Here is a 15,839-nt window from a genome sequence, read left to right as displayed (position 1 = left end):
TGCATCAGACGGACCAGTTTGGACTTTAGTTGTACAGACAGGTTGCCGAACCAAGCTGTAATACCGTATCTGATGAGACAAATGTTGACATATGTTATATGTTGACAGATAAACATTACAAACATGTTGACGGGTAAACATTACAAACATGTTGACAAACAAACATTACAAACATGTTGACAAACAAACATTACAAACATGTTGACAAACATTACAAACATGTTGACAAACAAACATTACAAACATGTTGACGGGTAAACATTACAAACATGTTGACAAACAAACATTACAAACATGTTGACAAACAAACATTACAAACATGTTGACAAACATTACAAAGATGTTGACAAACAAACATTACAAACATGTTGACAGGTAAACATTACAAACATGTTGACAAACAAACATTACAAAGATGTTGACAGATAAACATTACAAACATGTTGACAGATAAACATTACAAACATGTTGACAAACAAACATTACAAACATGTTGACAAACAAACATTACAAAGATGTTGACAAACAAACATTACAAAGATGTTGACAAACAAACATTACAAACATGTTGACAAACATTACAAACATGTTGACAGATAAACATTACAAACATGTTGACAGATAAAAATTACAAACATGTTGACAGGTAAACATTACAAACATGTTGACAAACAAACATTACAAACATGTTGACAGCCAGGTAAACATTACAAACATATTGACAAACAAACATTACAAACATGTTGACAGATAAACATTACAAACATGTTGACAGGTAAACATTACAAACATGTTGACAGGTAAACATTACAAACATGTTGACAGGTAAACATTACAAACATGTTGACAAACAAACATTACACACATGTTGACAGATAAACATTACAAACATGTTGACAAACAAACATTACAAACATGTTTTTTTTTTTATCAAATGTTTTTTATTTTCTCTTTTTTTACATGAAACAAGACAAACAATACAGTAACAGTAATAATCAACAATAACTCACAGGACAATAACAGAAATAATAATAACAATAATGACAGTCCGGTAATTAAATCAGAATGAAAATAGACTAAAAGACATACAAATTATAAATACAATACCATGGGCTCTCGCTCGCTCGCTCCCCCCCTCAGGACCCCAACGTGGGCTATACATCCACTACTTCATTCAACACCAGAAAACTCAGAATTTATATGCGTTCCTTTATCTTATCCACCACAGCCACCCAGACTGCGATGCTGGCTTCATTAACACCTAAAACTCGCGCAGTAGTTATCTCTAGATAAATCACATCGAGATAGGTGAGAATCCATACCTTCCGGCAAATTTTATCCGGTTGAATCCAGCGTGACGCTATCAACTTTTTGGCAGCTGTAAGACCCGCCAAAATGAGTCTCTTTACATGTACAGAGGTTGATAACTGAGAAACATCATTCAACAACAGTACAGAAGGCAGTGTCGGTATGGTCAGAGATAATATCTCTGATAATTGAGTGGTAACATTTTCCCAGAAGGTCTCAACAGGAGGGCATTCCCAATACATATGCATATATGTACCAATAGCACCGTTTGAACACCAGGAGCATCGAGAGTCAGGTCTGAGACCCATTAGGTTCAATCGTCTAGGGCAGGGGTAGGCAACCCTAGGCACGCGTGCCTGCATAGGCACGCGGGGGCATTTTCATAGGCACAGGGGGCAACAGTAAAAAAAAAAAAAATTATTTTTTTTTGCTTTGAAATATTATAGTGACATATTTTGCACTGTTGTCGCATTTATCTTGTTGAAATCCTCCCACAGGTTCTTTTTACTACCACATATTTAATTGAGACCCTTTATTTGTTTATTATTTCAATTTAGCTGGAAATACATTGCTACATCATTCAGTAACATTTGCATAGCCTTATAACAAAAACATTATTACGGTCACCATTGTGACCAGTGGGATTAATCAACACATTTTATTATTTATTTTTCTATTTCATTGAACATTGCACATGTTAAAAGCCATTTTATTACTCAAAATGTGAGTATTACCAAGTCAACTTGTGTTCTTAAAACAATGACAATAAACATAGTTTTATTAGGTTGAAATAATGTGGTTGTGTACTTATTTTTCTGTTAACTTATTATTGATTGAAAACTGGTTCTGGTAACTTATTATTATTTATTTTTTTACAGTGTAGTCTTGCGATCAATCAAAACTTATTTACACGATATACCTCACATTCACATCCTGGTGTTCTCCATTAGGCCTGTAGGTGGAGCTATGACAGCACACGTACAGTACACACACCGATGGTGTGTGATGTGTCCAAAAATGAATGGGCAAATGTGAGTGAAATGGTCGCACTGTATGCAGCTGTTTGTCTGCATTGCATTCCCCCCCCCCAACTCAGATTTAGGGTTGATCCAACCATCATAATAATATTGTTAATAATAACAATAACAATAATGATGTAATAATGTAAAAATTATCATTAAAAAGACCTGATTATGAGAAAAAAAAATTACGATGCATGGAATATTGTTGAGGCACACTAGTTACAACTATATTTCAAACAGGCACTCCATGTCAAAAAGGTTGCTGACCCCTGGTCTAGGGGTACATTACACACATGTTGACAGATACCGTGATATATGGTACTCGGGGGTTCGATTAAGAGTACTGTGTTGAAGAGTGTTGTGATCGACTCATGATGTCTGTGGTGCATTACTGGAGTTGCTTGAGCCTGTTTTCACTCAAAGCATCTGTGGCCTCCATCGCATACACCACTTTCTCCTCAAACAGATTCTCAGTGAGATCATCAACGTGCCCTTTCACCACCGCACGAGAGAGTGTGTCGGCAACATGCATGTCTTTTCCTGGAGTGTATGCGATTTCAAGATCATAGCACTGCAACTGGAGAAGCATCCGCTGTAGAGACCCTTTATTTGTTTATTATTTCAATTTAGCTGGAAATACATTGCTACATCATTCAGTAACATTTGCATAGCCTTATAACAAAAACATTATTACGGTCACCATTGTGACCAGTGGGATTAATCAACACATTTTATTATTTATTTTTCTATTTCATTGAACATTGCACATGTTAAAAGCCATTTTATTACTCAAAATGTGAGTATTACCAAGTCAACTTGTGTTCTTAAAACAATGACAATAAACATAGTTTTATTAGGTTGAAATAATGTGGTTGTGTACTTATTTTTCTGTTAACTTATTATTGATTGAAAACTGGTTCTGGTAACTTATTATTATTTATTTTTTTACAGTGTAGTCTTGCGATCAATCAAAACTTATTTACACGATATACCTCACATTCACATCCTGGTGTTCTCCATTAGGCCTGTAGGTGGAGCTATGACAGCACACGTACAGTACACACACCGATGGTGTGTGATGTGTCCAAAAATGAATGGGCAAATGTGAGTGAAATGGTCGCACTGTATGCAGCTGTTTGTCTGCATTGCATTCCCCCCCCCCAACTCAGATTTAGGGTTGATCCAACCATCATAATAATATTGTTAATAATAACAATAACAATAATGATGTAATAATGTAAAAATTATCATTAAAAAGACCTGATTATGAGAAAAAAAAATTACGATGCATGGAATATTGTTGAGGCACACTAGTTACAACTATATTTCAAACAGGCACTCCATGTCAAAAAGGTTGCTGACCCCTGGTCTAGGGGTACATTACACACATGTTGACAGATACCGTGATATATGGTACTCGGGGGTTCGATTAAGAGTACTGTGTTGAAGAGTGTTGTGATCGACTCATGATGTCTGTGGTGCATTACTGGAGTTGCTTGAGCCTGTTTTCACTCAAAGCATCTGTGGCCTCCATCGCATACACCACTTTCTCCTCAAACAGATTCTCAGTGAGATCATCAATGTGCCCTTTCACCACCGCACGAGAGAGTGTGTCGGCAACATGCATGTCTTTTCCTGGAGTGTATGCGATTTCAAGATCATAGCACTGCAACTGGAGAAGCATCCGCTGTAGTCTAGCTCCCACTTCTGACACCATGTTGTAGTTTTGACTGGGTTCCTTATAGCAATAACCTGACAACACACACAAGCTCAGTTGGTAGCCACGGCAACAGGTTTACTGCACGTCGGGTCAGGAATGCACCACAGACATCATGAGTCGATCACAACACTCTTCAACACAGTACTCTTAATCGAACCCCGAGTACCATATATCACATAAACATTACAAACATGTTGACAAACAAACATAACAAACATGTTGACAGGTAAACATTACAAACATGTTGACAAACAAACAACAAAGATGTTGACGGACAAACATTAAAAACATGAATGTCTCCAGACCCCTCTTGGTAGAGTCTGAGGTGTGGTCAGCAGTAGCAACCCCTCCCCCCTATATCCACACTCAATTCCAACCCAGACATCAGACCAATAACAATACATGTAAACAAAGTGTGATATCAAGTGGAGCTCTTTTACCTAGAGGGCGTGCTAAGCTAGGCTAGCTTACAGCCGGATATCTTTCTACTGAACGCACAGAGAGGAAGTTGGTATCTATCTTCTTGTCTGACTCTGGAGAAGACTGTGAATGCAAATGTTGATGTGTTCCTTTTAAGTATTGGTCTAAACGGAGTCTTTTTGCATATTGGTGATCAGCCTTAAGTCACTCATATTCTGAATCTATGCCGGTGGATCAATAACCTTGATCAGACCTACAATATCTGTATTAATGCTCACTCGTCTGCTTAACTCCTTACTCTCATCGCTCCCTCCCTCCCTCCCCCTCTCTCTATCTCTACCCCCCCCTTTCTCCCACTCTCTCACTCCCTCTCTCTATCTCTCCCTCTCTCTCCCTCCCTCTTATTCCTCCCTCTTTCCATCTCTCTCTATCTCTCCCTCTCTCTCTCTCGGCCTCCCCCTTTCTCCCACGCTCTTGCTTCCTCTCACTCTCTCCCTCTGTCCCTCCCTCTCTCTATTCCTCCCTATCTCCCCCCCTATATCTCTGCCTCCTCCTTTCTCCCATGCTCTTGCTCCCTCTCTCTATCTCTCCCTCTCTATCCATCCTTCTCCCCCTCTCTATCCCTCCCTCTCTCTCTGCCTCCCCCCTTCTCCCACGCTCTTGCTCCCTCTCTCTATCTCTCCCTCTATATCCCTCCCTCTATATCTCTCCCTCTCTCTACACCCCTCCCTCTCTATCCATCTCCCTCTATAACCCTCCATCTCTCCCTTCTCCTCCAGGCCTCCGAGGAGGTGTCTAAGTGCCTGGTGTCCATGAAGGAGATCCTGTATGGCAGTAATGACAAGGAGCCTCACACGGAGACCGTGGCCCAGCTGGCCCAGGAGCTGTACAACAGCGGCCTGCTCATCTCGCTGGTGGACAACCTGCAGGTTGTGGACTTTGAGGTAAATATACTGTTGTGTGTGTTCAGCCTGCTTTAACCCTGTCACTGCCACACCCTGCTGCTTTAACCCTGTCACTGCCACACTACCAAAGGGCTAACCCTTTAACTGCGGCGATACAGAAGGTTAACCCGCTCACTGCCACACGACAGAAGGTTAACCCTTTCACTGCCACACGACAAAGGGTTAACCCTTTCACAACCACACTACAGAAGGTTGACCCTTTCACTACCACACTATAGACGGTTAACCTTTCACTACCACATGACAGAAGGTTAACCCTTTCACTGCCACACAACAGAAGGTTAACCCTTTCACTGCCACACGACAAAGGGTTAACCCTTTCACAACCACACTACAGAAGGTTAACCCTTTCACTACCACACTATAGACTGTTAACCCTTTCACTGCCACACTACAGAAGGTTAACCCTTTCACTGCGACAATACAGAAGGTTAACCCTTTCACTGCCACACGACAAAGGGTTAACCCTTTCACAACCACACTACAGAAGGCTACTGCGACAATACAGAAAGGGCTCGAGACTAACACCGTCCCGTCGTCCCGGGGACTATCAAATATTTATTTGGGACAAACACAAATCCTCCCCGGGACGCTTGTATGCCAAATACAACGGAGTTCGGCGATTCATTTCTGGTCATGTGACATGTACGCCCAATCGTGGGACCGCAAGTGTCTACACTGGTTAAGCTTAGGCACTCTTTCGAAGTTGGTTAAGGTTAGAGTTTGTCTTAGAGCATGGTGATAGAACGCCAGGTGCTTTGCAGGCTGTTCGACGCGGAAATGGGCAAGTGGCCAATCAGATTCGCAAATCGCCGAACTCCGTTGTAGAAAGCATGGACGCCCCCGGGACGCAGTGGGGACGATATGTGCCGACTGTCGGTGCGCATATCACTGCACTGGCAAACGGAGCTTGCTTTGTTGTCAGTGCCACGAGAGCACTGCACAAGACCCACGAACATATAGAATGTTTAATAAAAGTTCCTGCGATACTGGCCATCAGTCAAGGGAGCACTCGCAAACAGATAACGTTAAACACAGCAGAAGATGGAAAACAGACAGACCGACCAACGGGGAACTGCATCCAACCCTAGTACAACCCTCGAGTCTAAGGTAAGGACACATTTAAATCACAGAGGTGTATGTTAGTCTACTGGAACTGTATACAGTAGTTAGCTCCTAGTTAGCGTTTTAGCTATATAGCTGCTTGCTAGCTAACGTTAGTCCTGTGTGTGTGTGCGTGTGCTCAAAGCAGCCCGCCCCATGTTAGCTAGGTGTATCTGTTATATTGAGGAGGCTTGACAACCGAGGTTCAAAGTTAACTTCACATTTATTGGCTATTGGTTTACATGTCGCTACGAGAAAGAAAATCACGCAGCTCATATCTATGCTCTAGCTTACAACTGTGTGTCTTGACTTCCTGCCTGGTGTGACATCACACAAGTACGGAATCCACGAGGCTCAAATGTCTGTTGTAATGACTATGCTGCCACCGAAAATGTTCAGTTTGGAATAACTATGGCTGAATGAACACACTTGTATTCCTTACAGTATCCATGAAATTTGACACTTTGACGCCCTTAGATATGTCAGATGATTTCTGTACTTTTCACTACATGTTTTATTACTTCTTAAACTATCCTATGAGTCCTTAAAATAATAGTTACAAATATCCATAATAATCTACAAGACATCATTAACACTAACAATATATATATATACAGTATATATATTTTTTATCATAATGATTCTTGAGACTGAGATTTGATGCTTGCTCTCATTCATCACACACACACACACACACACACACACACACACACACACACACACACACACACACACACACACACACACACACACACACATACACACACACACACACACACTATTACTGACCATAAAATAAGAAAGGTCTTTCAATATTGTTATTGCTTTGGTTGTTTTGTTGTTACCTGTTGATATAATGTGCCTATTGTTCAAATAAATAATTATTTCAAATAAAAATTATTATTTATTTCCTAATAATTTGAATGGTGTCTTTATGGCAATAACAACTATAGATGGAAAAACCAAAGTAAAGATACAACATATAGATTTTTGGGACGGTTTACATTCACTTTGGGACGGTAACAATTGTATTTCGGGACGGTTCCGGGACGGTGGTGAAAAAAGTTAGTCTGGAGCCCTTTCACTGTCACACGACAAAGGGTTAACACTTTCATAACCACACTACAGAAGGTTAACCCTTTCACTAACACACTACAGACGGTTAACCGTAGTAGTGAAAGGTTAACCTTCTGTAGTGTGGTAGTGAAAGGTTAACCTTCTGTAGTGTGGTAGTGAAAGGTTAACCTTCTGTAGTGTGGTAGTGAAAGGTTAACCTTCTGTAGTGTGGTAGTGAAAGGTTAACCGTCTGTAGTGTGGTGGTGAAAGGGTTAAAGGTAGACTCTGTAATGCCACCAAACGGCAACCTCTAGGCTAAACAATGAACTTGGGGAAATCTGCTTTTAGCTTCTGTGCCCCCAATACGTTGAGTGTCTTACATTTAGTAGTAAGGTTTTACTAGGAAAGGTATAACGTCTACGTTTTAAAAAGGTTTTACTAGGGTTAGCGTAATGTTTGACTAGGTTAACGTATAGCATCTACTCTAGTCTTAAAAAATTTGAGAATGTTATGGTAAGGTTTGACTTTGACCTCTCCCTGCTGTCTGCAGGTGGCCAAGTTTCCAACCCCCCAATAAGATAACCATGGATAAATAAAGTAGAGGGTTTCATTCCGCATGGACAGATTAATTTGCTTTCACTACTAACGATGCAAGCTTACCTGTACCTGCTTGATATGTGGCGAGAAATTAGCGAACAAAAAAAACTCCCACTCAAAAAAATCAAAAGCATGTATTTAACAAAACAATTTCTAAACACTGTTTTATAATTAATAAATAAACAAAAAATCTACTCATGAAAATGTCCAACTAAATAACATAAGTGCATAAAACGCTTAAAATAACCAACTGTACTAAGCAACAGGAGTATTTTCAATGAGGCTATTATTATTATATTTTTTTTTATCCACTTTTTCTCATTTTCTATTTTTCTCCCATCCCAATTTTCGTATAGCCAATTCTCCCCTCCCCTGTCTTGAACGTTGCTAGACTATGCCTCCCACTGGTCGGTTGTAGTGAGGATAGAAGCCTTGCATCACGTGTCCCCTCTGGTACACGAGGAGGCAGCCTGTCGCATCTTTTCACCAGACAGTGCGGACTCTCAGTGGCGAGGAGTAACGCGTGGGAGGCTCACGCTGCCCCCGATACTTCCTGTCTCTGCTGTGCAGGCGTCCCCCAACCGACCTGTAGGAGTCGCTGTCCACAACGTCCAATCCCCACCCATTGACTTCCACCCGCTGACTCTGCCAAATGAGCCAGTACGACGGCCGGCCCAAGTCGAAGGTAATGCTGAGACTGGGATTCGATACCGGAGTCTCTTGCATTGGTGACGAGCGCAATCTCCGCTACGCCACCCAACCGCCCTAGGCTATTATTATTATTATTATTATTATTATTATTATTATTATTATTATTATTATTATTATTATTATTATTATTATTATTATTATTATTATTATTATTATTATTATTATTATTATTATTATTATTATTATTATTATTTTGCAACAAGATAGCCTACATAGAACATAAATAGCCTGTCTCAGCTGACTCGCATGGTCCCGGGGTGTCAGACGGGAGCGCATGCAGCCTGGTCACAATCGGTCCAAAAACACTCGTTCGGGTGGTACCAATGTCGCAGACTTTGCCAGCTCTGCCAGCCTGGGGAACCCCCCCGCAAGTGACGGTAACAAAGCTTTCGGTCGTCAGGGCAGTCCAGCTGCCTGTCGTCAGGGCAACCTTGCGACCTAGTTCTCTCCACAAGTGCTGAAACGATATTAAATATAGAAAAAGATGTATTCGTTAATTTCAATAATAGATGCCATATTCTATGCGCACTGTACAGCCAGCCTTTATGTACAGCTAGCCAGCCTCTTAATCTCCCGATTCAGATATAATTGAATACAAACCGTTCCAAAGATATTGAATGTTTGTAGGCATATTTTCACACCACCAACAAAGTACTGGGTCTGTTGTCTCTTATTTGGAATGGATTTGGTGCCAGCTGTCATTTCTGCCCGTCTCCTCTCCGACACTTGAGAAACAGAACAGACAGAACGAAAAATAACAATAGGTACATATAAATAAGCTTTTGAATACATTCCAATCCCCCTCTATACTGTAATATATATAACGTTATACACTGTTATCTTAATTTTAAGGGTAAATAGGTTTCCAGGTGAATTTTATTTCGTGCAGGAGGGGGCAAAATGGCTCTTTTGATAGTAAAGGTTGCCTAGGTTGGACTAGTTTAATGTAAGGTTTGACTAGGTTAATGTAAGGTTTGACTAGGTTAATGTAAGGTCTGACTAGGTTAACGTATAGCCTCTAGTTTTAAATAGGTGTGACTAGTATATTCCTACCTACTTTTAACTGAAGTGTGTGTGTGTGTGTGTGTGTGTCTCTCTCTCTGTGTGTGTGTCTCTCTCTGTGTGTGTGTGTCTCTCTGAGTGTGGTGTGTGTATGTGTCTGTGTGTGTGTGTCTCTCTCTCTGTGTGTGTGTGTGTGTGTGTGTGTGTGTGTCTCTCTCTCTCTCTCTCTCTCTCTCTCTCTCAGGGGAAGAAGGATGTGTGTCAGATCTTTAACAACATCTTGAGGAGACAGATCGGCACCCGGAGCCCGACTGTAGAATACTTCTGTTCCCACCAGGAGGTGCTGTTTATCCTGCTGAAGGGGTGAGTGTCTGTCTGTCTCTCTTGTATCTTGTATCTCTCTCTCTCTCTCTCTCTCTCTCTCTTTCTCGATCTCTGTATCTGTCTCTTTCTCTTTCTGTCTAAATGACTGACGCTTGGATAAAAGCGTCAGCTAAATTACTAAATGTCTCTCTCTGTGTCTCTGTCTCTCTCTCTGTCAGTCTCTGTATATGTCCGTCTATGTCTCTCGGTCGGTCTCCATCTGTCTCTCTTTATCTCTCTCTCTGTATCTGTCTGTCTGTCTCTGTCTGTATCTCTCTCTTGGTCTGTCTCTGTCTATCTGTCTGTATGTCTCTTTGTCTGTCTCTCTCACACACATCCTACATCTCCTTTTAATCCCTTTCTTAGCTTTTTGAACAATAAACGTACAAACCTCAAATCATATTCACCTGTATTTATAAAAACCTTTTGCACGCATTACTTTATGATAAACACAATCATAACCATCATGGGACTTTATAAACAGTGGATTTGTGACAGTGGAGCTCTCGGCGTTGCTATCAGCTTGGCTGGTCGTTCATACTAACACAATTGGCAGTGTTAGGGGTGGGAAAGCTGATGGGTGGGTCCTGGGCGTTGTGGACAGTGACCCCTACAGTTCGGTCGGGGCGCCTGCACAGCGAGGGTAGGATCTGGAGGGAGGTAGTGTGACCTTCCACACGTTACACTCTCCCGGTGAGAATCTGCGCTGCCAGGCTGGTTGCACATGCGTCGGAGGAAAGCATGTGACAGTCTCCGGCCTCCCGGACCAACAGTAGGGGGGAAGTGCGCAACAACCAGGAAGGGGGTTGGGAATTGGCATAACGACTAAATAGTGGGATGGGAGAAAAATCGGAAAAAAGGAGGGGGGGAAAGATAATAATTAAAAAAAAATAAAAAATGTATTACCTGAAAGGTGAAGGGGGGGGGGGATATACTGCAAGACATATTAATCTGCTCCCGGTCCGTCTCCAGAACGCCGCCGCAACATTAATGTCTCGGCTTGTGTTTATGTGTGTTTGTGTGTGTGGGTTATGTCTGCAATAACAAAACAAGGGGATGAAGGCAGCACCACTATTACATTACCCAGAGAAACCACAGCGGATAAACATAAACTAGATTTATTACCATACGATGAAACCACAAGATTTATTACCATACAATGAAACCATAAATACAGAACACCAGTAAGATTTATTATGATACAATGAAACCATAAATACACAACACCAGGTCCATAACTCAAGACTACTTTCCCAGAGAAAGAAGAATGTGGAACCAATTCAATATTATATAAACAGAATAACGATTCTTAAACGGGTTCAACAACTCTCTCACAGAACAGAATCTGAATGGTCCACTGCACACTTGTGGGTACAAGACTTCAGATAATGTGGAATGATCTAGTGCAGGGGTTCTCAAACTTTTTTATACCACAACCACATTTTATTTAGGATTCTTTTTGGCGACCCCACCCCATAATGTATCGCATAATTTCAACGTTTAAGGATTTTCAAAATAAAAGCACACGTTGTTGACTTGATCATGCATATTTATTAGAACATTTTATTACAGCACTATGTTATCAATACACATTTATAAAACGAGGCATATTTTGCCAAAATATGTTGCCAGAACATAAAAAATATATATTGATTTATAAAAAAAATATGTATTGATTTTTCTCCCTTCCCAATGCGCTTTGGGTCGCGACCGTAGTTTGAGAACCGCTGATCTAGTGTATAATACTGACATCTCTCCTTGGTCTGTTTCTCGCTCCCTCCTCATCTCCTCCCCCTTCCCCTCTCTCTCTCTCTCTCCCTGTCTGTCTCCTCCCTCCCTCCCTGTCTCCTCCCTGTCTGTCTGTTTCTCTCTCCTCAACTCCCCTCTCCTCATCTCCTCTCTCTCCCTGTCTGTTTCTCTCTCTCCCTGTTCTTCCCTGCCTCCCTGTCTCCTCCCTCCCTCCCTGTCTGTCTGTTTCTCTCTCTCCTCATCTCCCCTCTCTCTCTCTCTCTCTCTCTCTCCTCTCTCCTCATCTCCTCTCTCTCCCTGTCTGTTTCTCTCTCCCTGTTCTTCCCTCCCTCCCTGTCTCCTCCCTCCCTCCTCCCTGTCTGTCTGTTTCTCTCTCTCCTCATCTCCCCTCTCTCTCTCCTCATCTCCCCTCTCTCATCGCTCTCCCTCCCTCCCCCCCCCCCCTCTTCCAGGTACGAGGCTCCCCCGGTGGCACTGAACTGTGGCATCATGTTGAGGGAGTGCATCCGTCACGAGCCCCTGGCCAAGGTGCTGCTGCTCTCGGACCAGTTCCAGGCCTTCTTCGGCTACGTGGAGATGTCCACCTTCGACATCGCCTCCGACGCCTTCGCCACCTTCAAGGTCCGCCCCCTTTACAGACAAGCTCCGCCCTCATGCCCTTTTTAATAATAATAATAATAATAAACTTCATTTGTATAGCACCTTTCATACAGAAACGGCAGCTCAAAGTGCTTCACAACAGAAAAAAAGACAGGCATAAAATGTGCACATACAGTGCAGACATATAAAATCAGTTTTTCACATTAGGATCTAACATCCCAACAGGCCACCTTGTTTATGGTTTGATTCAGTTTTAAATAGACATTAATAAAAAGAGTAAGATAAAATAGACAGAGTAAAATAGTGCAGTGCAATAAAATAGTAGAATAGACATCAAATGAGCACAAAGTGCAGACATATAAAATCAGTTTTTACAGTGCAATAAAATAGTTCTGGATTACTGTTCAGTTCAAAGTCGTCTTTACCTTCTCTGTTTGGTATCCACAGTTTAAAAAAACAGTCAAGCTCCGCCCTCCTGCCCTTTATAGACCAGTCAAGCTCCGCCCTCCTGCCCTTTATAGACCAGTCAAGCTCCGCCCTCCTGCCCTTTATAGACCAGTCAAGCCCCGCCCTCCTGCCCTTTATAGACCAGTCAGGCTCCGCCTTCCTGCCCTTTATAGACTAATCAAGCTCCGCCCTCCTGCCCTTTATAGACCAATCAAGCTCCGCCCTCCTGCCCTTTATAGACCAGTCAAGCTCCGCCCTCCTGCCCTTTTATAGACTAATCAAGCTCCGCCCTCCTGCCCTTTTATAGACCAGTCAAGCTCCGCCCTCCTGCCCTTTATAGACCAATCAAGCTCCGCCCTCCTGCCCTTTATAGACCAATCAAGCTCTGCCATTTTATAGACTAATCAAGCTCCGCCCTCCTGCCCTTTTATAGACTAATCAGGCTCCGCCCTCCTGCCCTTTTATAGACTAATCAAGCTCCGCCCTCCTGCCCTTTTATAGACTAATCAGGCTCCGCCCTCCTGCCCTTTATAGACTAATCAAGCTCCGCCCTCCTGCCCTTTATAGACCAATTAAGCTCTGCCATTTTATAGACTAATCAAGCTCCGCCCTCCTGCCCTTTTATAGACTAATCAAGCTCCGCCCTCCTGCCCTTTTATAGACTAATCAAGCTCTGCCCTCCTGCCCTTTTATAGACTAATCAAGCCCCGCCCTCCTGCCCTTTATAGACCAGTCAGGCTCCGCCCTCCTGCCCTTTATAGACTAATCAAGCTCCGCCCTCCTGCCCTTTATAGACTAATCAAGCTCCGCCCTCCTGCCCTTTATAGACCAATCAAGCTCCGCCCTCCTGCCCTTTATAGACCAGTCAAGCTCCGCCCTCCTGCCCTTTTATAGACTAATCAAGCTCCGCCCTCCTGCCCTTTTATAGACTAATCAAGCTCCGCCCTCCTGCCCTTTATAGACCAGTCAAGCTCCGCCCTCCTGCCCTTTTATAGACCAGTCAAGCTCCACCCTCCTGCCCTTTATAGACCAATCAAGCTCCGCCCTCCTGCCCTTTATAGACCAATCAAGCTCTGCCATTTTATAGACTAATCAAGCTCCGCCCTCCTGCCCTTTTATAGACTAATCAGGCTCCGCCCTCCTGCCCTTTTATAGACTAATCAAGCTCCGCCCTCCTGCCCTTTTATAGACTAATCAGGCTCCGCCCTCCTGCCCTTTATAGACTAATCAAGCTCCGCCCTCCTGCCCTTTATAGACCAATCAAGCTCTGCCATTTTATAGACTAATCAAGCTCCGCCCTCCTGCCCTTTTATAGACCAATCAAGCTCCGCCCTCCTGCCCTTTTATAGACGAATCAAGCTCCGCCCTCCTGCCCTTTTATAGACTAATCAAGCTCCGCCCTCCTGCCCTTTATATACCAGTCAAGCTCCGCCCTCCTGCCCTTTTATAGACTAGTCAAGCTCCGCCCTCCTGTCCTTTATAGACCAGTCAAGCTCCGCCCTCCTGCCCTTTATAGACCAGTCAAGCTCCGCCCTCCTGCCCTTTATAGACCAGTCAAGCTCCGCCCTTTATAGACCAGTCAAGCTCCGCCATTTTATAGACTAATCAAGCTCCGCCCTCCTGCCCTTTTATAGACTAATCAAGCTCCGCCCTCCTGCCCTTTTATAGACTAATCAAGCTCCGCCCTCCTGCCCTTTTTATAGACTAATCAAGCTCCGCCCTCCTGCCCTTTTATAGACTAGTCAAGCTCCGCCCTCCTGTCCTTTATAGACCAGTCAAGCTCCGCCCTCCTGCCCTTTATAGACCAGTCAAGCTCCGCCCTCCTGCCCTTTATAGACCAGTCAAGCTCCGCCCTTTATAGACCAGTCAAGCTCCGCCCTCCTGCCCTTTTATAGACTAGTCAAGCTCCGCCCTCCTGCCCTTTATAGACCAGTCAAGCTCCGCCCTCCTGCCCTTTATAGACCAGTCAAGCTCCGCCCTCCTGCCCTTTATAGACCAGTCAAGCTCCGCCCTCCTGCCCTTTATAGACCAGTCAAGCTCCGCCCTCCTGCCCTTTATAGACCAGTCAAGCTCCGCCCTCCTGCCCTTTATAGACCAGTCAAGCTCCGCCCTCCTGCCCTTTATAGACCAGTCAAGCTCCGCCCTCCTGCCCTTCATAGACCAGTCAAGCCCCGCCCTCCTGCCCTTTTATAGACTAGTCAAGCTCCGCCCTCCTGCCCTTTATAGACCAGTCAAGCTCCGCCCTCCTGCCCTTTATAGACCAGTCAAGCTCCGCCCTTCATAGACCAGTCAAGCTCCGCCCTCCTGCCCTTTATAGACCAGTCAAGCTCCGCCATCCTGCCCTTCATAGACCAGTCAAGCTCCGCCCTCCTGCCCTTCATAGACCAGTCAAGCTCCGCCCTCCTGCCCTTCATAGACCAGTCAAGCGCCCTTTTATCCATCGCTTGGGGAAATGCAGGCGTCAGATCAGCATGGGGGAGGGGAGGTACAGGCAGGGGGAAATAATAATAGAGTAGAACATAGTAATAATAGTAGAATGCCGGTATATTCTATCAATAATAATGGTATACATTTTAGTATGATTCTGTAACGGACAGTGTTTCAGTAAAGGACAGTGTTTCAGGTTCTATAACTCGTCTTTCGTATTGATTGATTTCTTCTCTTTCTCTTTCCTGACAGGATCTACTGACGAGACACAAGGTTCTGGTGGCAGAATATCTAGAACAAAACTATGATGCTGTAAGTTACCTACACGCACACACACACAATGTACAC

The 15,839-nt window shown here is 43.3% G+C and overlaps 1 protein-coding gene across 1 annotated transcript in view; it reads left to right on the top strand.

Moving 5' to 3' along the window:
• cab39l (calcium binding protein 39-like) overlaps window positions 1-15,839 on the top strand; it is a 72,993-nt gene that overhangs the window by 42,314 nt on the left and 14,840 nt on the right. The window contains exons 3-6 of the mRNA XM_084316014.1: window positions 5,250-5,414; window positions 10,150-10,268; window positions 12,470-12,638; window positions 15,744-15,803. Of these exons, the coding sequence (XP_084172140.1) occupies window positions 5,250-5,414; window positions 10,150-10,268; window positions 12,470-12,638; window positions 15,744-15,803 (513 nt within the window). The remainder of the gene's footprint in view (window positions 1-5,249; window positions 5,415-10,149; window positions 10,269-12,469; window positions 12,639-15,743; window positions 15,804-15,839) is intronic.

Source organism: Notolepis coatsorum (assembly GCF_963971535.1).
Source record: "Notolepis coatsorum genome assembly, chromosome: 1".
NCBI classification, from domain to species: domain Eukaryota; kingdom Metazoa; phylum Chordata; class Actinopteri; order Aulopiformes; family Paralepididae; genus Notolepis; species Notolepis coatsorum.
The sequence above is the reverse complement of the archived record's forward strand: the minus strand, read 5'-3'. Positions and strand labels throughout refer to the sequence as shown.